The sequence below is a fragment of the Pristiophorus japonicus genome, chromosome 20 (genome assembly GCF_044704955.1).
Source record: "Pristiophorus japonicus isolate sPriJap1 chromosome 20, sPriJap1.hap1, whole genome shotgun sequence".
Classification (NCBI taxonomy): Eukaryota; Metazoa; Chordata; class Chondrichthyes; family Pristiophoridae; genus Pristiophorus; species Pristiophorus japonicus.
Genome location: NC_091996.1, coordinates 22884943 through 22909005, shown reverse-complemented (window position 1 = coordinate 22909005; position 24063 = coordinate 22884943). Strand labels below are relative to the sequence as shown.

General features: G+C 47.1%; 1 protein-coding gene across 1 annotated transcript in view; it reads right to left on the bottom strand.

Moving 5' to 3' along the window:
• LOC139233092 (carboxyl-terminal PDZ ligand of neuronal nitric oxide synthase protein) overlaps nucleotides 1–24063 on the bottom strand; it is a 148396-nt gene that overhangs the window by 20966 nt on the left and 103367 nt on the right. The window contains exons 5-9 of the mRNA XM_070863610.1: nucleotides 23731–23839; nucleotides 21993–22134; nucleotides 19463–19593; nucleotides 10945–11106; nucleotides 4062–4139 (exon numbers count right to left, since the gene is read on the bottom strand). Of these exons, the coding sequence (XP_070719711.1) occupies nucleotides 4062–4139; nucleotides 10945–11106; nucleotides 19463–19593; nucleotides 21993–22134; nucleotides 23731–23839 (622 nt within the window). The remainder of the gene's footprint in view (nucleotides 1–4061; nucleotides 4140–10944; nucleotides 11107–19462; nucleotides 19594–21992; nucleotides 22135–23730; nucleotides 23840–24063) is intronic.

Here is a 24063-nt window from a genome sequence, read left to right as displayed (position 1 = left end):
AGAACCAGTGGATGTGGTGTATTTGAACTTTCAAAAGGCTTTTGACAAGGTCCCACACAAGAGATTGGTGTGCAAAATTAAAGTGCATGGTATTGGCGTGGATAGAGAACTGGTTGACAGACAGGAAGCAGAGAGTAGGAATACACGGATCTTTTTCAGAATGGCAGGCAGTGACTAGTGAGGTGCCGCAGGGCTCAGTGCTGGGACCCCAGCTATTTACAATATACATCAATGATTTAGATGAAGGAATTGAGTGTAATATCTCCAAGTTTGCAGATGACACGAAGCTGGTGTGAGCTGTGAGGAGGATGCTAAGAGGCTGCAGGGTGACTTCGACAGGTTAAGTGAGTGGGCAAATGCATGGCAGATGCAGTATAATGTAGATAAATGTGAGGTTATCCACTTTGGTGGCAAAAACATGAAGGCAGAATATTATCTGAATGGCGGCAGATTAGGAAAAGGGGAGGTGCAACAAGGCCTGGATGTCATGGTACATCAGTCATTGAAAGTTGGCATGCAGGTACAACAGGCAGTGAAGAAGGCAAATGGCATGTTGGCCTTCATAGCTAGGGGATTTGAGTATAGGAGCAGGGAGGTTTTACTGCAGTTGTACAGGGCCTTGGTGAGGCCTCACCTGGAATATTGTGTTCAGTTTTGGTTTCCTAATCTGTGGAAGGACATTCTTGCTATTGAGGGAGTGCAGCGAAGGTTCACCAGACTGATTCCCAGGATGGCAGGACTGACATATGAGGAGAGACTGGATCGACTGGGCCTGTATTCACTGGAGTATAGAAGAATGAGAGGGGATCTCATAGAAACATATAAAATTCTGACGGGACTGGACAGGTTAAATGCAGGAAGAATGTCCCCGATGTTGGGGAAGTCCAGAACCAGGGGTCACAGTCTAAGGATAAGGGGAAAGCCATTTAGGACCGAGATGAGGAGAAACTTCTTCACTTAGAGAGTTGTTAACCTGTGGAAATCTCTACCGCAGAGAGTTGTTGATGCCATTAAACGGGGCAGATGTGACATGTGATCCCATTGCGGGTCATGAACTCTTTGAACTTGGTACTAGTGAAACACGGCCCATTGTCACTCACAAAGACATCAGTCAGGCCGTGCATGGCAAACATAGCCCGCAGGCTTTCAGTGGTGGCAGCAGACGTGCTTGCCGACATTATCTCACATTCAATCCATTTGGAGTACGCATCTACAACCACTAGGAACATTTTTCCCCAAGGACGGGTCAACATGGACCCTAGACCATGGTTTGGAGGGCCAAGACCATAAACTTAGTGGCGCCTCCCTGGGTGCATTAACTGTGAACATGTGTTACATTGCCTGATGTCCTAGTCAGCGACAATGGGCCGTGTTTCACCAGTGCTGAATTCAAGGAATTCATGACTCGCAATGGGATCAAGCACGTCACATCTGCCCCATTCAAGCCCGCATTCAACGGCCAGGCAGAACGGGCAGTTCAGACCATCAAGCAAAACTTGAAACGCGTGTCAGAAGGCTCCCTGCAGACCCGACGATCCCGAGTGCTGCTCAGCTACCGCACCAGACCCCACTCACTCACCGGGGTTCCCCCAGTTGAGCTGCTCAAAACAAGGCTCTCTCTTGTCCACCCTGATCTCCATGATCATGTGGCGGGCAAGCGGCATCAACAAAGTGTGTACCACGACCACGCAAATTTGTCACGCGATATTGAGGTCAAGGACCCTGTGTTTGTACTCAATTATGGACACGGTCCCAAATGGCTCACTGGCACGGTCATAGCCAAAGAGGGGAGAAGGGTGTTTCAGGTCAAATTGGCCAATGGACTAACGTGCAGAAAACATTTGGACCAAATCAAATTGCGGTTCGCCAACAGCTACGAACAACCCAAAGGAGATACCACTAACTTTGACCCTCCAACACACACACACAAGTGGCAACTGACATCATGTTTGACCATGAAGCCGAACTCACCATCCCCAGCAGCCCGGCAAGGCCGGCTGCCCAGCAAAGAGTGAACCAACTCACCCACACCCGCATTTGTACCGAGAAGATCAACAAAGGAGCGAAAAGCCCCAGATCGTCTTACATTGTAAATAAGTGTACTACTGACTTTACGGGGGAGTGATGTTATGTATTTAACCCCTTGTAACCTGTATTACACTACCACCAGAGGGCCTACCTGGTGGATCCCAGCATCCCTTGGGAGCAGGGTATATAAGCAGGCCACCCACGAGGTACGTGCACTCTGGAGTCTTATTAAAGGAGCTAAGGTCACACTTGCTCATTGTTCACAGTGCTCAATTTAATCCTTTATTATGAACACATCAAACACCACTTGGATTACTGGGGTGTTCCCTCCTACTCTGCTTCAGACTGGGGGGGTGTTCCATACAATGGGCCTTGGCCCTTCAATTAGGTTTCTCAACCAAAACAAGGAAATCTGCTTCTGTGCATAGTATACTATTAAATGCTGCACTGTTCACTCCATCAAAATCTGTCAGGGGACCAGACAAAGGAATGTGATTGGGTTAGAGATCAGTGACTGAACAGAGGGAGGAGAATGGGTGAGAGACCAGACAGAGGGAGGAGAGCGAGTGAGAGACAGTGACCAGACAGAGGGAGGAGAGTGAGTGAGAGACAGTGACCAGACAGAGGGAGGAGAGTGAGTGAGAGACCAGACAGAGGGAGGAGAGCGAGTGAGTGACCAGACAGAGGGAGAGGGAGTGAGTGACCAGACAGAGGGAGGAGAGGGAGTGAGAGACCAGACAGAAGGAGGAGAGGGAGTGAGAGAGCAGACAGAAAGAGGAGAGGGAGTGAGAGACCAGACAGAGGGAGGAGAGGGAGTGAGTGACCAGAGGGAGGAGAGACCAGACAGAGGGAGGAGAGGGAGTGAGTGACCAGACAGAGGGAGGAGGGCGAGTGAGAGACAGTGACCAGACAGAGGGAGGAGAGGGAGTGAGTGACCAGACAGAGGGAGGAGAGGAAGTGAGAGACCAGACAGAGGGAGGAGAGGAAGTGAGAGACCAGACAGAGGGAGGAGGGCGAGTGAGAGACAGTGACCAGACAGAGGGAGGAGAGCAGGTGGTAGACAGCGACCAGACAGGGCGAAAGACCATCGGGTTGCCAGGCAGTAAACGAACAGGCAGACGTCTGAGACCAGATGGAGAAAGGAGAGAGCAGAGGCTGGTGTAATGAAGGAGAAAGCGGGGCAAGGGAAGCAATCTTTTTAATCAGTAAAGGAATCTATATTTGTGAACCATCACAAAAACCGGAAGAAATGCGCCCTGTTCACAAACCTACAGATAACGAAGAGGAGGGCATTTGGCCGTCAAGTAAGACACTGTAGCCCCCCATCACACCACCCAACTGCTTCTTCAATGATTGCAGGTTTGGAGCTGTTTGACCATCTGTACGACCGGGCCTAGTACTTTTGAAATTATTTTTAATAGTAAAATTATTCAGGTATAACAATACTGCAAAGGAAAAAAATAAATGAAATTGGGTCAGTAGAAAATTTCAACATGCAGGGAGTAAACCTTGTATGTTTCTGTTGCTAAATTGCAGTAAGTTCTTCTGCTGACAGCTACAGGGTTTGAATGTTCTGATAATTTTCAGTAAAAGGAACGTCAAGGTGGATATAGCACAGGGTCGGCCTACAGCACCATCCAGTGGTAATGTTCATCCAGCACACACCTGGATAAACTGCACAGAACGATATTGGGTCGTGAATTGCGACCTCTCCGGGTGCGCGCGTGCCCGAATAGGCCCCGCAAGTTCCGGGTTTAGGCGCGTGAAGCGTATGTGCCTAAACCCGGCACTTACAATCTGTTAAAATGTATTTTGACAAATCGCACGCATGCCCGGGAGAAGGGCCTTCGTGGGCGGAGATTTGGGCTAGTTGCCCTAGTGAATGTCCTTAAAACTCTTACGTAAGGCCTGCTTTTACCAGCGTAAGAGTTTTGGAAGATAGAAAAATTAAATTTTTATCTGCCCAGAAATTCCTCTGGGGGTCTTCCCGCAGGCAATTGCCTCCTCGCTGGAGATTTTTTTTACAGAAGTACCTGGTGGTCGCGGAGGCACCCTGAATTCCGATGGGGAGGCCTTCTCCTCCCGTGTTGCAGAGGGTCCCAACGCAGAAGATGCGGTCATGTGTGATTGCTCAGCCAATCAGGTAAGTATTTCACAGGTTCCCATTAATAGCACTTAGACTCGTGTATCTACCAGTTCTCAGTGCTATTAAAGGAACAAAAGCAATCACACAAAATAATAAAAAATAAAAAACAGACCACACATATTTAAAATTAATTGAAATTAAAGTTATGTCTTATAAAAATAAAATATTTTCCCAATTTTTAAAAAAGTTTTTTAAAATTATTGTTAAAAATAAACTTACCGTAGTGGGGAGGGTTTTTAACAATAAACTGTGTTTAGAATTTTATTTTAGTGTGTTTTAGTGTGTTTTAAAACACGTGCACCTATAAAAGTAGGCTATGCGCCTGCTTTTTCAGGCGCAAAATTTTTGAGGACATTTATTGGGCAAGATATGGGTAAATAGCCCAATTTTGCCAGTACAAATGTCCTCGCTCCCGATCTGTCCCGGATCTGTCGAGCTCCAGCTTGACAGATCGGAAAAGCCGGTTTTCAGCGCATGCGCATCGCGCCCTGAAAACTGGCTTTTCCGATGCCTTCCCAGGTCCATAGAAACTTCGTACAGGCCCGGGACGTCGGAAATTCTGCCCCATGACTAATTTGGATATTAAAAACCTTGTCCATTAAGGTAAGTTTATTTTTAACCCTATTAAAACATATTTTCAAAAATTTCAAACAAATCTCTACAACATTTAATTTAATTCCATTTCAATTAATTTTAACAATATATGGTGTTTTTTTATTTATTTATTGTGTTTCTGGGGGTATTCTCATTGATAGTAATGGCAGCTCCGTACAAACGGAACTCACCTATCAATGAGAATACTCCATGTTCACAGGTGGTCCAGGACCAGCTGATCCCAGGATGCCCATACGCTCTGCACTGGGCTGCGCATCTCGGCCTCGAAGCTGAAGTGTTCGTTCCTCCAGGGCCACCAGGTACTTTTGTAAAAAAAATTCGGTCGGAGGCATCCGCCCGCGGGAAGTCTCCGATTGCAATTTCTGGCCCAATATTACTCACTGGAGTGACTCAAGGAGGCTGAGCTAGTTGGAAGCCGGGATTTCATTAATCTTTTGATAACTGACTTTCCTGTGTCATTTTTTTTAAATGCGGCATCGATGGTGATCTTCTCCATTAACCCCAAGTCCCACAGGACCACGTTTGCACCAGCAGCTTATGTGAGAGAGGCACGAATTAAAGAGATGCTTCGGACCAGAACTCTATCAAACAGGCGATCGCAGGAGTATTCAAACTCTGCCAGGAACCGATTGCAGCAGAGGAACAACCCTTTTGTATCAGGAATCTGCACTGCATCCAACCCGTACAATTGCACATCTGACTGTACAAGTGAATTGCTTCTCATTTATACACAGTGCACTGGGATGCACCTAAAATCTTTCTCCGATCTCATATTTTCCTGCAATTCTGTTTGTTTCAGAAAATCCTCCTGCAGCTCTGGAATATTGGAATTCCAGCCCCATCAGACAAAGCATACGAGGCTGAGTTCCGAGACAGTCCACACAAGGTAATTATGTCTGAGGTTAATCCCAAAAGATAAAAAAGGGAATGCCCTGTTGAAACTAAAGCTCGACCCACTTTCCCAAACACTAAATCATTCTTTCCCAGCACTGGAAATCCTCATCTCCTTCGCTCTTCTCTGCCTCCTACAGTCTGTTTCCTTTACAACCAAGCTTGGCGTCAGCTAATCACTGCTCCCTGCTTTATTTCATCTTCTCCCTACTCTCATCAACCTTGGCGGTGTCCTTCACCACAGGCCTCGCATCTTCAGCTTCCTCCCGCAAGAACCACCACATTCTTTCATTTCTAAGATGGCAGTCGGCCCTCATCACTCTATCGATGTAACATACTTGGATTTTCAAAAGGCCTTCAATAGACTCCTGACTAAAATCAGAGCCTGTAGAGTCAGGGCACAATTAGCAGAATGAATGGCAAGGTGGCTAACAATCAAAAAACCGGGTAGGGGTTAAAAATATTTACTCAGACTGCTGGAAGGTGGGAAATGGTGTTCCACAGAGAGCGATGCTGGGAGCATTGTTGTCCACCAGTTACAAAACAGATTTGGACTCAGGAATCAGGACAGTTTCAAAATTTGTGGCTGACACCAAATTGTGGGGCGCGGGGGGTATAGTTAATACTGAGGGAGACTGCGACAAAATACAGAAAAACATCAATGAACTTGCGGAGTGGGCGTGTAAACAGGAAATGAACATCATTTTAGATAAGTGTGCGCTGGTACATTTTGGTCGGAAGAATATCGTGGCCACATACTGCTTGGAAAATAAGGAGCCAAAATTACCCCGTGCCCCAATCGGGGGGCGGTAACCTTCCAGGCTGGGCCTTTTATCGCCCGACCCAGAAGTCCCATCCCAGACGCAGAATTGGGCCTTTGTGCCCTTCCAAGCAAGCGGAGCATGTGCACTGGTGCTCTGTGTCCTTGGAGGGGTGCTCCCGGGGCGGGCACTCAGCAACGCACTCAGGAACCCAGCTCCGCACTCAGGTGTCCGCTACACCATACCTCCTCTTCAATTAAAGGGGAGGGCCACTGCGCACTCTGCAGGCCATTTTGTTGGCCACCAGAGGGCCACCAGGGACCATGTACAGTAGACACCTCAAGTCGCTGGAGAAATACCACTAACGATGTCTCCGCAAGATCCTACAAATCCCCTGGGAGGACAGACGCACCAACGTTAGCGTCCTCGACCAGGCCAACATCCCCAGCATTGAAGGACTGACCACACTTGATCAGCTCTGCTGGGCAGGCCACATTGTCCGCATGCCAGACACGAGACTCCCAAAGCAAGTGCTCTAGTCGGAACTCCTTCACGGCAAACGAGCCAAAGGTGGGCAGAGGAAATATTACAAGGACACCCCCACCTGTGACAGGGACTGCGTTCTCGTACTGGATTGTTCAGCCACCTAAGGACTTATTTTTAGAGTGGAAGCAAGTCTTCCTCGATTCCGAGGGACTGCCTATGATGACCAGGGAGGCAATCAACCAGGCCAGCAGCCCGGCACCCATAACCGGGCTGCATGATGATGGGTCGGTCGTGGCGAGGGCCGCCATTGTCAGGCTGACGGATGATGGCACAACGCCCCCCAAACCTCTGGGGCAATTTCCCGGGAGGCGCAATCACCCCCCCTCGCCCGGGTGAAAACTTCATTGCTCCCCATTAGCGCCCTCAAAGGCACCATCAGGGCTATGAAAAAAGGGCAATTTCGGCTCCTAAATATATAAATGGCATAGAGGAGCAAAGGGGTCAAAGGGAACTATTTACAAATCATTAAAAGTAGTGGCGAAGGCTCATCGACCTGAAATGTTAACAGTGTCTCTCTCTCCACAGTTGCTGTCTGACCTGCTGAGTATTTCTAGCATTTTCTGTTTTTATATTAAAAGTAATGACGCAGGTTAATCAGGCCACAACACATGCAAACAAAGCACTGGGGTTTATTTCTAGAGGAATAGGATTGTACAGCAGGGAAGTTATGTTAAATTTGTACAGAACCTTGGTTAGAACACACTTGGAGTACTGTGACTATTTCTGGTCTCCATATTATAAAAAGCATATAGAGGCACCGGATGATACCATAACTGAGAGGCTATAACAATCAAGAAAAACTGAACAGACTAGGGCTCTTTTCTCGAGAAAAGAAAAGGCTGAGGGGTGACCTGATAGAGGTCTTTAAAATTATGGAGGGGTTTGATAGGGTAGACATAAAGAAGATGTTTCCACTTGTGGAGGAGTCCAAAACTAGGGGCCATAAATATAAGATAGTCATTAATAAATCCAAGAAAGAATTCAGGAGAAACTTCTTTACCCAGAGAGTGGTTAAAATGTGGAACTTGCTACTACAGGGAGTAGTTGAGGCAAATGGCGTAGATGCCTTTACTGGAAAGTTAGATAAGTGCATGAGGGAGAGGGAAGAGAGATTATGCTGATAGTTGGATGAAGAGGGATGGGAGGAGGTTTGTGTGGAGCATAAACACCAGTTGGACTGAATGGCCTGTTTCTGTGCTGTATATTCTCTGTACCTCTGATAACTCCAGAGTCTTTCAGCACTGTCTTAAAATGAGACAAAATGCTTGCACGGAAAACTAGGCAGGGACGCAGTACTCAAAGAGCTAAAGCTACACACAGTGCAGTACTTATTCACTGAAGACACATAAAAAAAGTAACATTTATTTGATTTTGACAACGTTGGATCAAATTATTTTCAACAGTTGCCACACAAGAAAGAGCAAATTATTGGGGGAGCAACCTAGTTCAGGATTAACATTTGTTGAAAGGTAGAGCACCATTAATGAAATGCATGTTGATTTATTATCCCTATTATCTAGCGCCCTGCAGCACCCATTGTCGCCGTCTAAAGACATTCGTTATCACAAAGTCTATGAGAGTATGTCCCAGGGTAAGCACAGATCATGATCAATAACACAACTGTCTGAGCACAAAATATAATATAATGTGCACGGTTTGTCGCTCACCAACAAGTCAGCCATGTAAAACCACAGCCTTTGGCTGTGCCTCCCTAACACAGCAGCAGTATATAGATAGTCCATGGTCTTATGGAAATTCTGAGCAAGAAGCTGAAAAAGTAATTGCCGGTGTGCGGGTGGGGGAGTAGGGGTATTCCTGTGCTAAGAGCCAATTGACCACACAGCTGATGAACCATTCAATTTTATGGACACGCACTTTTATATGAACTCTGCCTAGTACTTTATGATTATCAGGTGATTTTGTACACTTCTCACACCTTATAATTCATCGCATTCAAACATTTCCAATGAAGACAATATTGATATTTACCGTCTAATCTGAGAGTTCACTCTTATTAACTGACTCAATCATTGTGGATGATGCCAGCCAGCCAAGCCTGTTCTATCCCGCCCTCTGCCCCCAGTCCTATCCCACTCACTGCCCCGGCTCCTGTCCGACTCCCCGCCCCCAGTCCTATCCCGCTCCTTGCCCCCAGTCCTATCCCGCACCTGTCCCATTCCCCGTCCTATCCCTATCCCTATCCCGCCCCCAGTCCCAACCCACTCCCCGCCTCCCATTCCTATCCCGCTCCCATTCCTATCCCGCTCCCCGCCCCCATTCCTATTCCGCTCCCCGCTCCTTGCCCCTATCCCACTCTCTGTCCCGTTCCTATACCACTCCCTGCCCCCCAGTCCTATCCCGCTCCCTGCCCCCCATTCCTATCCCGCCCCCTGCCCCCAGCCCTATCCCGCCCCCTGCCCCCAGCCCTATCCCGCTCCCCCCATTCCTATCCCACTCCCTGCCCCCAGCCCTATCCCACTCCCTGCCCCGCTCCTATCCCACTCCCTGCCCCGCTCCTATCCCACTCCCTGCCCCGCTCCTATCCCACTCCCTGCCCCGCTCCTATCCCACTCCCTGCCCCGCTCCTATCCCACTCCCTGCCCCGCTCCTATCCCACTCCCTGCCCCGCTCCTATCCCACTCCCTGCCCCGCTCCTATCCCACTCCCTGCCCCGCTCCTATCCCACTCCCTGCCCCGCTCCTATCCCACTCCCTGCCCTGCTCCTATCCCACTCCCTGCCCCGCTCCTATCCCACTCCCTGCCCCGCTCCTATCCCACTCCCTGCCCCGCTCCTATCCCACTCCCTGCCCCGCTCCTATCCCACTCCCTGCCCTGCTCCTATCCCACTCCCTGCCCCGCTCCTATCCCACTCCCTGCCCCGCTCCTATCCCACTCCCTGCCCCGCTCCTATCCCACTCCCTGCCCCGCTCCTATCCCACTCCCTGCCCCGCTCCTATCCCACTCCCTGCCCCGCTCCTATCCCACTCCCTGCCCCGCTCCTATCCCACTCCCTGCCCCGCTCCTATCCCACTCCCTGCCCCGCTCCTATCCCACTCCCTGCCCCGCTCCTATCCCACTCCCTGCCCCGCTCCTATCCCACTCCCTGCCCCGCTCCTATCCCACTCCCTGCCCCGCTCCTATCCCACTCCCTGCCCCGCTCCTATCCCACTCCCTGCCCCGCTCCTATCCCACTCCCTGCCCTGCTCCTATCCCACTCCCTGCCCCGCTCCTATCCCACTCCCTGCCCCGCTCCTATCCCACTCCCTGCCCCGCTCCTATCCCACTCCCTGCCCCGCTTCCTTCGCACTCTGTTTCTAGAACAATGCTGAGCTTTAAATGTACTCTGACCATCCATGATACAGTGTTTGGCAACAACTGGATCAGAAACACAAAGTTTAGGTCCAAAACAATGCTGGAGAAGGCCCAGTGACTGAGATTTCCACTGGGTTCCAATCAATGTTAACAGGCACCGGGAGCAAAGTCAGCTTCCACCCTCAAACAGACCAATTCAGACTCAGGGTAAGGTCTGAGTACAGGGAGAGAATGTCACTGTGTAACATCTCCCCTGTGAGCTACTGTGTCAGTGTATCGCCATCTCACCTAACTACTAGTCTGGCTCAGCCTGTTACCGTGTGAACGCCCCCTGATTTGAAATGGCCCACAAATAACGCAGCCCCGTGGAGTGACTGCATTTCACCAGTATATGCTCCAATTCACGTAAGAAGATATTGTCAGTCGGAAGCAGGCTTTACAGAGGCCTACTGAGGATGAGGGACCGGAAGGGTAGAGGAACCGAGCTGGATAATCAGTCAGCGACACACACAAATGGAGAAACAGACTTAAAGCATTCTAAATAGGATGCGATATTCAGGCCTAGACTGTTGCTTCTTTTAAATGGGGGTCGACACGAGGATTACCCTTCACCCCGCATCCCCTGCAGGTAGAGGAGGGACTAACCTGTGCCACAGCCACCTGTGTCTGTTGCTGCTGCTGCACGAGTTGGTGCTGGAGCAGCTGCACGTGGTGCATGGACGCCAGCGGGGTCGGGGAGGAGCACTGGCTGCTGGGAGATTGTGGCAGCTGGGTCGGCGCCGCGAAAGGAGTCCCATTCTCGGAATCCTAGGGGAAAAACAAAACAAATCAGGAACGTTTCATTTGACACCATCCAAGATGAAAACAAAAGTATTTCAATAAAATTCACTCGGTCTGCAGAGCTCCCCCATCTCCTAGTCTTCCGAGGTTTTTCTCTCCCAGCTCTGCCGTCACGGCAACTCACCTTCCTGGGTACCCAAGAGTGCGATGAGTGAGCTCATGCAACGCTCCATCAATACCATCACTGCTGGCCAACAAGATGCGCGTTGAGGATTCGGGGTTATTAGTGTAATGTATGCCCCTGTGGTGATGCTCCCAGGTTTGTAGAGCTGTTGACCCAATGGAGTGTTCTCTGCGCAGGAGTCCTCCCTCTATTTATTGGGGACTTGGCCTGGAGGGTGGTTCATGGGGCAGTCCCGTGCAATCGGTTTTTAAGTCGGTTCACGGACTCCCAGGCCGCCTGTAATTCCTGCGGTCTGGAAGAGTCCGTGGTCCATGATTTTATTGAATGTGTGAGGTTGCAGCCCCTTTTCCATTATTTGAAGGGGCTGCTCCTCAAATTCTAGTTGCACTTCAGTCCCACACTCCTGATCTTTTGAGCACCCTGTGCGGAGGGGAGCGGGCAGGTCGGAAGGCCTCCTCGTAGGACTGCTCCTGGGCATAGCCAAGGGAGCCATCAGCCGGTCCAGGCAGCGGGCGGTCGAGGGGGTTGTTCAGCCCGACTGCCTGCCTCTCTTCCATGGTTACATCCGAGCCAGGGTGTCCCTGGAGATGGAGCACGTGGTGTCCACCGGTACACTCATGGCCTTCCGTGAGAGGTGGGCGCCGGAGGGACTGGAGTGCATCATCACCCCCGGCAACCAAATTTTAATTTGAATTAAGTTTACAGTAAAAAGTTAATTTTTTATGTGTCAGTTTTAGTGTCCCCTTTAATAAAGGGGCACTTGATTTATGGTTTCAACTTAAAATTGTTGTAGAGCTGTTGAGTTGTGAGTGGCTTAGCCAGTCACATGACATTCACAAGCCTCAATAAAACCCCAGCCAGTTGGGTTCGGGGAATCCACGATGAGGCAGATGGTTGTGAGCCTGGTGGGTGAACTGGTAATGTGTAGTGTGATTATTAAACCGTTTGCCAATAAACCAACTAGTTCTTAATAGCAATGTGTTGCTATGAATTCTTAAGTATACAATCCATGAAGCAAATACATTACAATTAGGAAGGTGGATGGATCACTGGCTCAACGGGTCCCTGCTTGAAATGGTTTCTGTGATATGATTAGATCCCTCTGATCTAAAGTATCTTGCCACTGCGGGTCGCTGTGATCTGGAATGCACTGCTTCAAAGGGCAGTGGTAGCAGGTTCGATAGTAACTTTCAAAAGGGAATTGGGTAAATATTTGAAGAATTATTTTTTTTTTAAACAAAATTTTTAATATTTACCTTTGGTTAGTGGCTGTGGGACCACTGAAGAATCCTGAGCAGGGAAGGCCCGAAGCCTGACAGTGGAACCGGCACCTGCTCAGATTGGGAGCAAGTCACCACACTGCTAAATTGGTACGCTTTTTGCCTGTTGTACGCCTGAAAAACATGATGCAATGCATACCAATTCCTACCCCCAGGAGTTAGATTCTCAGTGCATTGACCACAAATGGACTTAATCATAGAATGGTTACAGCACGGAAGGCCATATGGCCCATTGAGCCCGTACTAGCTCTCTGCAAGAGCACTTCAGCCAGTCCCACTCACCCGCCCTTTCCCCGTAGCCCTGCAAATTTTTTTCTTTCAGATATTTATCCAATTCCCTTTTGAAAGCCATGATCGAGTCTGCCTCCACCACCCTTCCAGACAGTACATTCCAGATCCTAACCACTCGCTGCGTAAAAAGGTTTTTCCTCAAGTCGTCTTTGGTTCTTCTGCCAATCACCTTATATCTGTGACCTCTGGTTCTCGACCCTTCCACCAATGGGAACAGTTTCTATCTACTCTGTCCAGACCCCTCATTATTTTGAATACCTCAATCAAATCTCCTCTCAACCTTCTCTGCTCCAAGAACAACCCCAGCTTCTCCAGTCTATCCACGTAACTGAAGTCCCTCATCCCTGGAACCAATCTTGTAAATCTTTTCTGCACCCTCTCTAAGGCCTTCATATCCTTCTTAAAGTGCGGTGCCCAGAATTGGACACAATACTCCAGTTGAGGCCGAACCAGTGTTTTATAAAGGTTCATCATAACTTCCTGGCTTTTGTACTCTCTGTTTCTATTTATGAAGCCCAGGATCCCATATGGTTTTTAACTGCTTTCTCAACCTTCCCAGTGACTTTCTACAATTTGTGCACATATACCCCCAGGTCTCTCTGTTCACACACCTACTTTAGAATTGTACCCTTTAAGACTTGTGTAATACATGCGGTCATAGACTTGATCCAATCAATTTAATTTCCTGAGGCAATACTCTGCAGAGTTCTTCCCCTCTCCCCCAGTGCAACTTTACAGAATCTCTGTCTAACCCTATGTCTGACATTAGAATCCTAGGGGTCGAAATTGGACAGCACTGCTCCAGATTAATATGTGTATAACAGACAGCTTGTCCATACACATTAAGGGCGAGGAATTTCTCTCTACCTAATGTCGAGGGTGAGGTGGGGGTATGGTCCGTACATTGTAGGGTAAATTTTCCAAGTTCTCGCCCATGGTGAGCAGGATTTTGAAAATCATACAGTCAGCACTTCTGCCACTGCCTGGCTGCCTGTTGTAGCAGTACTGGAATATTAATGCAGCATAAGGTTCTAAGGACCTGTAATAAACTGTCAGTGAAACCATTACAATAATAAACTGCACGGACAGTATTGATCTATTAGAGTACAAAACAAGTTAATCTCTATCTAATTAGTGTACGATAAACATGGCCTGCAGTAATTCTGGCTCACTTGCTTGGATGGCTGCAGCAACACTCAAGGAGCTCGACATCATCCAGAGCAAAGCAGTCTGCTTGATTGACAGCCCATCCATTAGTCTAATCCACCGACGCGCCGTGGCTGCAGAGTGTACTACCTACAAGATGCACTGCAGCAACTCGCCAACCGCACCTCCCAAACCCACAACCTCTGCCACCTAGAAGGACAAGGGCAGCAGGCGCATGGGAACATCATCACCTGCAAGTTCCCCTCCAAGTCACACACCATCCTGACTTGGGAATATATTGCCGTTCCTTCATCATCGCTGGGTCAAAAACCTGGAGCTCCCTCCCTAACAGCACTGTGGGAGTACCTTCACCACACGGACTGCAACAGTTCAAGAAGGAGGCTTCTTAGATCAATTCGCGATGGGAAATAAATGCTGGACAGCGAAAGAATTTTGAATTTTGAAAAAGCAATCAAACAGCTAACTTGTTCAGAAAGGCCTATTCTTTACCACAATAATTCATTAAAGATTTCCAGCCTCACTGCTTTCTGTGTCCATCCCTGGAGTAAAACACCAAGTCACTCACAAGTACACTTTATAAATACCAACTGGCCCTCCATGCGAGACAATAATTCTGCAGCCATCGCTCTGCTCAACTACTCCATCACATCCACTTTTGCTGTCCCCAGCAAAACCTGTACTCCCTTTATGGTCAATCTCCCTGGCATGGCCCCCATTTTTGAAGTGCAGGGGGTACAGACAGGATTGTATCGAACACCACAACTAGCTGAGCCATCATCACCAGATCTGGCTGGATCATAGCAAGTGCTTCTGGATCACACTCTCCTCTGACAAAACTGCCCACTACTCCGGGATCATCTGGATACCAAAGATAACCCCCAGTTTTTTATCATCACTAATAACCATCTCTGCACCCCTCCTTCCCCCACCCACACCTCCAACAAGTGCGAGGAGCTCATGGATTTCTTTATCACTGAGATTACCATCTGTTCAGCTGCCTCTGCAGCTACCAACCCCCCCTCCCACCACTCCACTCCTTGCCCATCGGGCCAAACTTCACCCCAAGAGTCCCAACTGACCTAATCCTGAACCCACATCTTTCTCTAGTTCCAACTTCTCTCATGCCGCACCTGCGCTCACCTTGGGGGGGGGGGGGGGGGGGGCTGCGTGGTGGTGAGCTCCCTATTGGGAGAGCAAAGTCAAAATAATTACACTATTGAAGATACAACCATTGGAATGAAAGAGCTGATCAGTAAAAGAACCAGCAATGGCGGTCCCTTTACTTCACCAGTGATACAGACTCGGTCATGTTCCAGTCACTATGCTGCACAGATGGGAATTTGCGAGTTAATGGATGCGATGTACCGTGTCGCGTCTACAGGTAACGAACACACTCCCGATCTTTCCACCAGAACAGTCAAGTCGCCTGAAAACGAATTAATCCAGCCAGCCATCGACAGGCTGCTGAGCTTCCCCAGGTTCAACTTGTTTCCTGAGAAAATCAAGAAACATTCCCGCCCGACTGAACCCAAAAGGTGCAGCAATTTGCCTTAGAATCCAACCTGCCCACAGAGTGTTGCACAAAGAACAAGGGCTGCATGTGAGCGTGTTACATTTTATATCACCGCCAATGGGGATCCAATGACCAGAACCCACAGGAACTAAACTCTGGTAGTTTCAATTGTATAATATTCCAGTTTCTGTAACATAACATGAGCAGCGAGTGGGTGATTTCCGATATAGTATGCAACAAAAATAAAATAATGTTATTTTGAAGAACTTATTTGCACATTAATTGCCCATTAAAATCGCCGCAGAAAGTCAGGGCTGGAACTTAACAGAGCAAGTATCTTTTTAACAACGTGATAATTGTTAGGGCAATGCCAATCAACCTCTCTGGCTCAGAAAGAAAACAATTTAAACTGTTCAATCTCATTCCTGCATGGAGTCAATTGTTGTTAGTTTTTTAAATGTCAAATTTAAAATTTGAACCTTTTTTTTCTTACTTTTCCTTTCCGTCTTTTTTTTCTCTCTCTCTTAATCCAATCTTACTTTACCCTCTCTTTATTTCTGTTTCTCTACCTGATTAGTGAAAGACCAGCGTAGGTCCTTTGCAGTCAGAATCAGGTGAATTTATAATGGGGAACAAAGAAATGGCAGACCAATTGAACAAATACTTTGGATCTGTCTTCACTAAGGAAGACACAAATAAATTTCCGGAAATTCTAGGGGTTTGAGGGTCTAGCGAAAAGGAGGAAGTGAAGGAAATCCTTATTAATCAGGAAATTGTGTTAGGGAAATTGATGGGGTTGAAGGCCGATAAATCCCTGGGGCCTGATAGGCTGCATCCACTATTTCTAGGGAAGTGGCCCTAGAAATAGTGGATGCATTGGTCATCATTTTCCAACATTCTATTGACTCTGGATCAGTTGCTATGGACTGGAGGGTAGCTAATGTAACACCACTTTTTTAAAAAAGGAGGGAGAGAAAACAGGGAATTATAGAGCGGTTAGCCTGACATCGGTGGTGGGGAAAATGTTGGAATCAATTATTAACGCTGAAATAGCAGCGCATTTGGAAAGCAGTGACAGGATCGGTCCATGTCAGCATGGATTATTGAAAGAGAAATCATGCTCGACAAATCTTCTAGAATGTTTTGAGGATGTAACTAGTAGAGTGGACAAGGGAGAACCAGTGGAGCTGGTATATTTAGAATTTCAAAAGGATTTTGACAAGGTCCCATACAAGAGATTAGTGTGCAAAATTAAAGCACATGGTATTGGGGGTAATGTATTGACGTGGATAGAAAACTGGTTGGCAGACAGGAAGCAGAAAGTCGGAATAAACGGGTCCTTTACAGAAAGGCCAAAGTGACCAGTGGGGTGCCGCAGGGTTCAGTGTTGGGACCCCAGCTATTTACAATATACATCAATGATTTAGATGAAGGAATTGAATGTAATATCTCCAAGTTTGCAGATGACACTAAGCTGGGTGGCAGTGTGAGGAGGATGCCAAGAGGCTGCAGGGTGACTTGGACAGATTAGGTGAGTGGGCAAATGCATGGCAGATGCAGTATAATGTGGATAAATGTGAGGTTATCCACTTTGGTGGCAAAAACAGGAAGACAGAGTATTATCTGAATGGTGACAGGTTAGGAAAAGGGGAAGTGCAACGAGAACTTGGTGTCATGGTACATCAGTAATCGAAGGTTGGCATGCAGGTACAGCAGGTGGTGAAGAAGGCAAATGGCATGTTGGCCTTCATAGCTAGATGATTTGAGTATAGGAGCAGGGAGGTCTTACTGCAGTTGTACGGGGTCTTGGTGAGGCCTCACCTGGAATATTGTGTTCAGTTTTGGTTTCCTAATCTGAGGAAGGACGTTCTTGCTATTGAGGGAGTACAGCGAAGGTTCACCAGACTGATTCCTGGGATGGCAGGACTGACATATGAGGAGAGACTGGATCAACTGGGCTTGTATCCACTGGAGTTTAGATGAGAGGGGATCTCATAGAAACACATAAAATTCTGACGGGATTGGACAGGTTAGAGGCAGGAAGAATGTCCCCGTTGCTGGGGAGTTCCAGAACCAGGGGTCACAGTCTAAGAATAAGAGGTAAGCCATTTAGGACCGAGATGAGGAGAAACTTCTTCATTCAGAGAGTGGTTAACCTGTGGAATTCTCTAACGCAGAAAGTTGTTGAGGCCAGTTCGTTAGATATATTCAAAAGGGAATTAGATATGGCCCTTACGGCCAAAGGGATCAAGGAGTATGGAGAGAAAGCAGGAAAGGGGTACTGAGGTTGAATGATCAGCCATGATCTTACTGAATGGTGGTGTAGGCTCAAAGGGCCGAAAGACCTGCTCCTGCACCTAATTTCTATGTTTCTATGATTAGACATTGAATTCACCCTCCTTCTCAGTAGTTCCTCTGTTGCATTCACAATCCTTAAATCAAGATGAAGGGTGCAGGAAAAAGTCTAACTAACTGCATATGCCGTGCTCCAGCAAGGTCCGGCCAAACAGGGTAAAAATCGGATCTTGTTGTGCATGCTTTGCGGGCGTGAAAAGAGAGCAAAAAGGCCCAATTTCATAGAAACATAGAAAGTAGGAGTAGGCCATTCGGTCCTTCGAGCCTGCACCACCATTCAATATAATCATGGCTCATCATGCACTTCAGTACCCCATTCCTGCTTTCTCTCCATATCCCTTGATCACTTTACCTGTAAGGGCCACATCTAACTTACTTTCGCGGGGCCATGTTCTGCACCTCGAGCACCTGAAATACGTCCAATGCCATATTGAGTGATAATCAGACATCCCTGGTGCCTGAAATAGGCGGTATGGCCCCTTGCATATGCCAATAGGGCCGGGTTAAGGACCGTTCTGAGAAATTGGTCAGTGGAGAACAGAACAGGTGCAGTTCAGGTTTTTGGCTTCTTCTGCTGCCTAAACCACGGTCCATAAAGGGAAGATAAATTGGAGTCCTTCTCCCTGCTTCACAGCACTACCACGGACCACTGCTGGCCCATGCTCACGCACCACCTCCTTCACCGCCTCCTCACCACCCCCTCCCCTAAGGGCTTACCCGAGGGCCACTACTTGCATGACATTCGGCCAAAATTGGAACTCCAGGAACCAGTGAGCTGCCTCTAGAGGCCCCGATAAGCACCTGCAGCTCGCCAGAGATATTAGGATGAGGCCCAAGGCCCAATTCTGGATGAACTTGATGTGTTTTGCCCTTTCCACACCTAAAGACAGGCCTAAGCCAGTTTGAAGGACAATGCTGAACACTACCCTGAAAATGTAGATTTGCGGCGCTTTAACCCTACAAAATAAATAAATACTGGGGGCAGTTCATTCAAAAGTTAGTTGTCAATCAGACTAGAGATCAGGGTCTGGCCTTCATTGTACACAGTGAATCAGGAGCCTGCAGACATTGTGGCTTTGGTATTTTGTGTTCCAGGAGGTTTTTTCTGTACCGTTGCAAATGGCGACCTTTGTTTCTTTATTTTTTTTTTAAGTTGTTCCTTAAAATTCCCGACCCCAGAGCACTGGAAAAGGCTGTTTCCGGATTGGTGAATTATGAATATATCAGGGAATAGCCTTTTAAAGTCCACCAGGCTCCTGAGCTTTAAAGAGGTGAAGGTTCAACGCTGTAGAAATTGGGCGTGCGCACAGGTGCAAAGACAGGAATTGGAGGGACGTTTGGATCAGAGGAGCTTTCAGGCTGCCTCTCGGACACACCTGCTATAGGCCATGGATTTAAATTCACTGTATCTTTCTTGCTTTGTGCTGTTGGTGCAGAAACGGTACGCAGTCTCCAAATAGTTAAATCAGCTTCATTTTGTTTTAATTTTCAGTATTACAAGCAAAGAAAATACCCTCCAGCTCAATTACTAATCAAAGTGAAAGATGACAATAATTATATCCTAAGGATATCCAGCCAGGTTAATCAAAGTACCTGATAATTTTCCTCTTTAAGAGCTTGTGCCGATTTAATGATTTCCAGCTCAATCCCATCGCACAGTAACTCATTGGATTCCACATCCGTGTCCACAATCCCATTCTCCTCTGCTCCAGGTAACTGGCGACCTGTTAAAAGAAAGTGGGACAGATTGGAGTGCTGAAGAGGCCACAGCCAATTACTAGCACTGGATAGATTACCAGGAACAATGACTAGTACTGGATACATAGAGATATGTGGAGTCTATCACACAGAACCAGGCCACCCAAAAGCAATATAATGCGGATGCTGGAAATCTGAAATAAACAGAGAAAATGCTGGAAATACTCAGTAGGTCAGGCAGCATCTGTGATGAGAGAAACAGAGTTACCGTTTCAGGTCGCTGACCCTTTGTCAGAATTGGAAAAAGTTTGAGATGTAACAGGTTTTTAAGCAGGTGGAGGGGAGTAAAGAACAAAAGGGAAGGTCTGTGATAGGGTGGAAGGTTGATGAGATTAAGAGACAAAAGGGATGATGGTGCATGGCAAAAGGAGACGGTAATATGGCAAGATAAGGAACAAAAGATGTGTCTCGATAGGGTGTAAATGGAAATGGCAGAATCATCAACAGCTTCCATGGGAAAGAGAGAGAGAAAAAAATAGGGGCAGGGGTTATAGTCTGAAATTGTTGAACTCGATGTTGAGTCCAGAAGACTATAAAGTGCCTAAACGAAAGACGAGGTGCTGTTCCTCAAGTTTACGTTGCGTTTCATTGGAACAGTGTAAGAGGTCGAGGACGGAGAGATCAGAGTGGGAGTGGAGCGGAGAATTAAAGTGACAGGTGACCGGAAGCTCGGGGTCACACTTACGGACTGAACGGAGGTGTTCTGCATTTGGTCTCCCCAATGTAGAGGAGACTATCTCGTGAGCAGCGACGTAAACAGACCCTTCGGCCCAACTGGGCTATGCCGGCATTTATGCACCACACGAGCCTCCTCCCACCGCTCTTCATCTAACCCCATCAACATATCCTTCCATTCTTTTCTCCCTCACGTGCTTATTTATCTAGCTTCCCCATAAATGCAGCTTTGCTATTCCCCTCAACTATTCTTTGTGATAGCACATTCCACATTATAAGTACTCTCTGGATAAAGTGTGAGGTTATCCACTTTGGCAAAAAAAATAAAAAAGCAAATTATTATTTAAATGGAGTAAAATTACAAAATGCTGCAGTACAGAGACACCTGGGGGTCCTTGTGCATGAAACACAAAAACATAGTATGCAGGTACAGCAAGTGATCAGGAAGGCAAATGGAATGTTGGCGTTTATTGCAAGGGGGATGAAGTATAAAAGCAGGGAAGTCCTGCTACAACTGTACAGGGTATTGGTGAGGCCACACCTGGAGTACTGCGTACAGTTTTGGTCTCCTTATTTAAGGAGGGATATACTTGCATTGGAGGCAGTTCAGAGAAGGTTCACCAGATTGATTCCTGAGATGAAGGGGTTGACTTATAAAGAAAGGTTGAGTAGGTTGAGCCTATACTCATTGGAGTTTAGAAGAATGAAAGGTGATCTTATTGAGACATACAAGATAATGAGGAAGGGGGTCACCCATTTAAAACTGAGATGAGTAGGAATTTCTTCTCTCAGAGGGTTGTAAATCTGTGGAATTCTCTGGCCCAGAGAGCTGTGGAGGCTGGTCATCGAATATATTTAAGGCGGAGATAGACAGATTTTTGAGCGATAAGGGAGTAAAGGGTTATGGGGAGCGGGTAGGGTAGTGGAGCTGAGTCCATGATCAGATCAGCCATGATGTTATTGAATGATGGAGCAGGCTCGAGGGGCCAAATGGTCTACTCCTGTTCCTATTTCTTATGTTCTTATGTAAAGAGGTTTCTCCTGAAATCCCTATTTGATTTATTAACCTTATATTTATGACCTCTAGTTTTGGACTGCTCCACAAGTGTAAACATTTTCTCTATGTCTACCCTATCAAACCCTTTAATTATCTTAAAGACCTCTATCAGCTCATCCCTCAGTCATCTCTTCTCTAGAGAACAAAGCCCCAGCCTGTTCAGTCTTTCCTGATAGTTATAACCTCTCAGTTATGGTGTCATCCTGGTAAATCTTTTTTGCACTTTCTCCGGTGCCTCTATATTCTTTTTATAATACGGAGACCAGAACTGTTCACAGCACCCAAAGTGTGGTTTACACTGGAGTTCATCAACTTCTGTCAGTTCTATTCATGCAATAATTCTGAGATCATCTCCTCCTCATTCACCATCTGGAAATTACTGCTGCCAACTTTCAGAACTATATTTTCTTCCTGCTTACCTCAGAACACCAACCTACACTATATTTTCTAAACTACAGATGCTGTGCAGCAGCTCCATGCAGCTGAAATCAAACGTTAAAATAATGAACATTAGTTCCACCGCGTCTGGTAAACCTGGCACCGCTGGGCAGCTACATCCAACCGCTGGTACCTTCCCAGCCTGGATGGGAGTTATACCAGTTTACAAGGTTATGCGCGAAGGGCTGATTTTACCTCCAGCGAGTAGTTCTTCCGTCGCTTTGTCACTTGCACCGTCTGCCTGCCCATCGGCATTTTGTTCAGCATGTTGCAGGCTCAGCTTATGACAGACTTCAAAGGCCTGTCCCACTGTACGGACGATTCTCATCGCTTGGCTCTGAGACACAAGGATTGTTGAACTGTAGACACACTTGCAAATAAACTGGACAGAACGCTTTATAATATTGCTATAACACTAGCACTTACATAGCATCTTAGAATATTACCGGAAGATCTCAGACTCCTGCTAAAGGGTATGGTAGCATAGTGGTTATGTTACTGGACTAGTAATCCAGAGGTCTGGGCTAATTATCCAGACATGAAAGTTCAAATCCCTCCACAGCAGTTGGAGAATTTAAATTGAATTAATTAAATCTGGAATAAAAAGCTAGTACCAGTAATGGCAGCCATGAAACTGCTGGATTGTCGTAAAACCCCCTGGTTCACTAATGCCCTTTAGGGAAGGAAATCTGCCATCCTTACCCGGTCTGGCCGATATGTGACTCCAGACCCACAATTTAGCTGACTTTTAACTGCCCTCTGAAATAGCCTAGCAAGCCACTCAGTTGTATAAGGCGGCTCACCACCACCTTCTCGAGGGCAATAAATGCCAGCGACACCCACATCCCGGGAACTAATACAAAAAAAATGTAGCACATTACTTTCGATTTGCAGTTACCGTTGTTATGTCAACTAACGTTATATGATCCAACAATGGCAAAGGATTACATGGCAAATACGTTTGATTTCACTTTTGGTTATTCGAAGTACAAAGTAACATTGTAACAGAGCTGGGATGCCGTCTCTTTTCACTACTGGCACGTGGCTTCAGCACTAACCCAGCCGGTGGCGTGAGAGTCTCACCTGACTGCTTATTGGGTTTCGAGTGAAAGGAGACTGGACAGTCTCAGCCCAGCGGTGGATGGGGCTGAGGGACACGGTTAGCCAAGAATAGATGGACTTGTTCATTTAACTTTTTAAAAATAAAAATGCAGCAATGTGGAAAGCACAACTGCTCCCGGCCGGCCCCCCCTTCCCCCCCCGGTTAAACAGCCTGACACTCACTGCTGAGGTTCACAAATTAAGAAAGGCAACCTAGGCAGAATACTGGCGAACTTACAGCACAGAAACAGGCCATTTGGCCCACCAGGTCCTTGCTGGTGTTTATGCTCCACAGGAGCCTCATCCCACCTTACTTCATCCAACCCTATCAGCAAATCCTTCTATTCATTTCTCTCTCATACTTATCTAGCTTCCCCTTAAAAAACACCTATGCTATTCACCTTAACCACTGCATGTGGTAGCAAGTTCTACATTCTAACCATTCTCTGAGTAAAGAAGTTTCTCCCGAGTACCTTAGTGGATTTATTAGTGACCATCTTCTATTTATGATTCCTAGTTTTGGACTGCCCCAAAGTGGAAACGCCTTCTGTACATGTAGCCTATCAAACCCCTTCATAATTTGAAACACCTCTATCAGGTCACCCCTCAGCTTTCTCTTTTCTATGAGAAATGAGCTCCAGCCTGCTCAGCCTTTACCGACCTCCAATTTTGGAACCTTACTCCAGCAACAAGTTAGCAATTTCAGAAAAAGGTTTTTGTGGTAACTGCGGTTTGTGAAAATGGATCTGCAGTCTGTGCTGAATATCAAACACGCGCAGATACTGCGCAGCTAACACCCCAGTCACACAGAATATAAGAGAAGGGTTTGAACCTTTTTCTTCGATTTGAACACGTTGCATCGGAAGGTATTGCTGACGCCATCCCTGGCGATATAGCTAAATATCTTTAGGTCCTGGGAATCGTGTGATACATAGAATATTCTAGAAACCAAGGGAGAAAAAGAAAGGCATTAATAATTAGTAACGACAACAGAGCAGGTTGATGCCAAGCAGCAGCATGACACATCGCTGAAAAGGACAATTAAAAATACAAGCGAGAACTAAGGCCTGGAAAATAATCCCGCTCCCTTCAGAAACTTCCTTTTCAATTAACTAATATAAAACCCTGGAGCATGCAGGGATAGAATGCAAATGATCTGATTCAT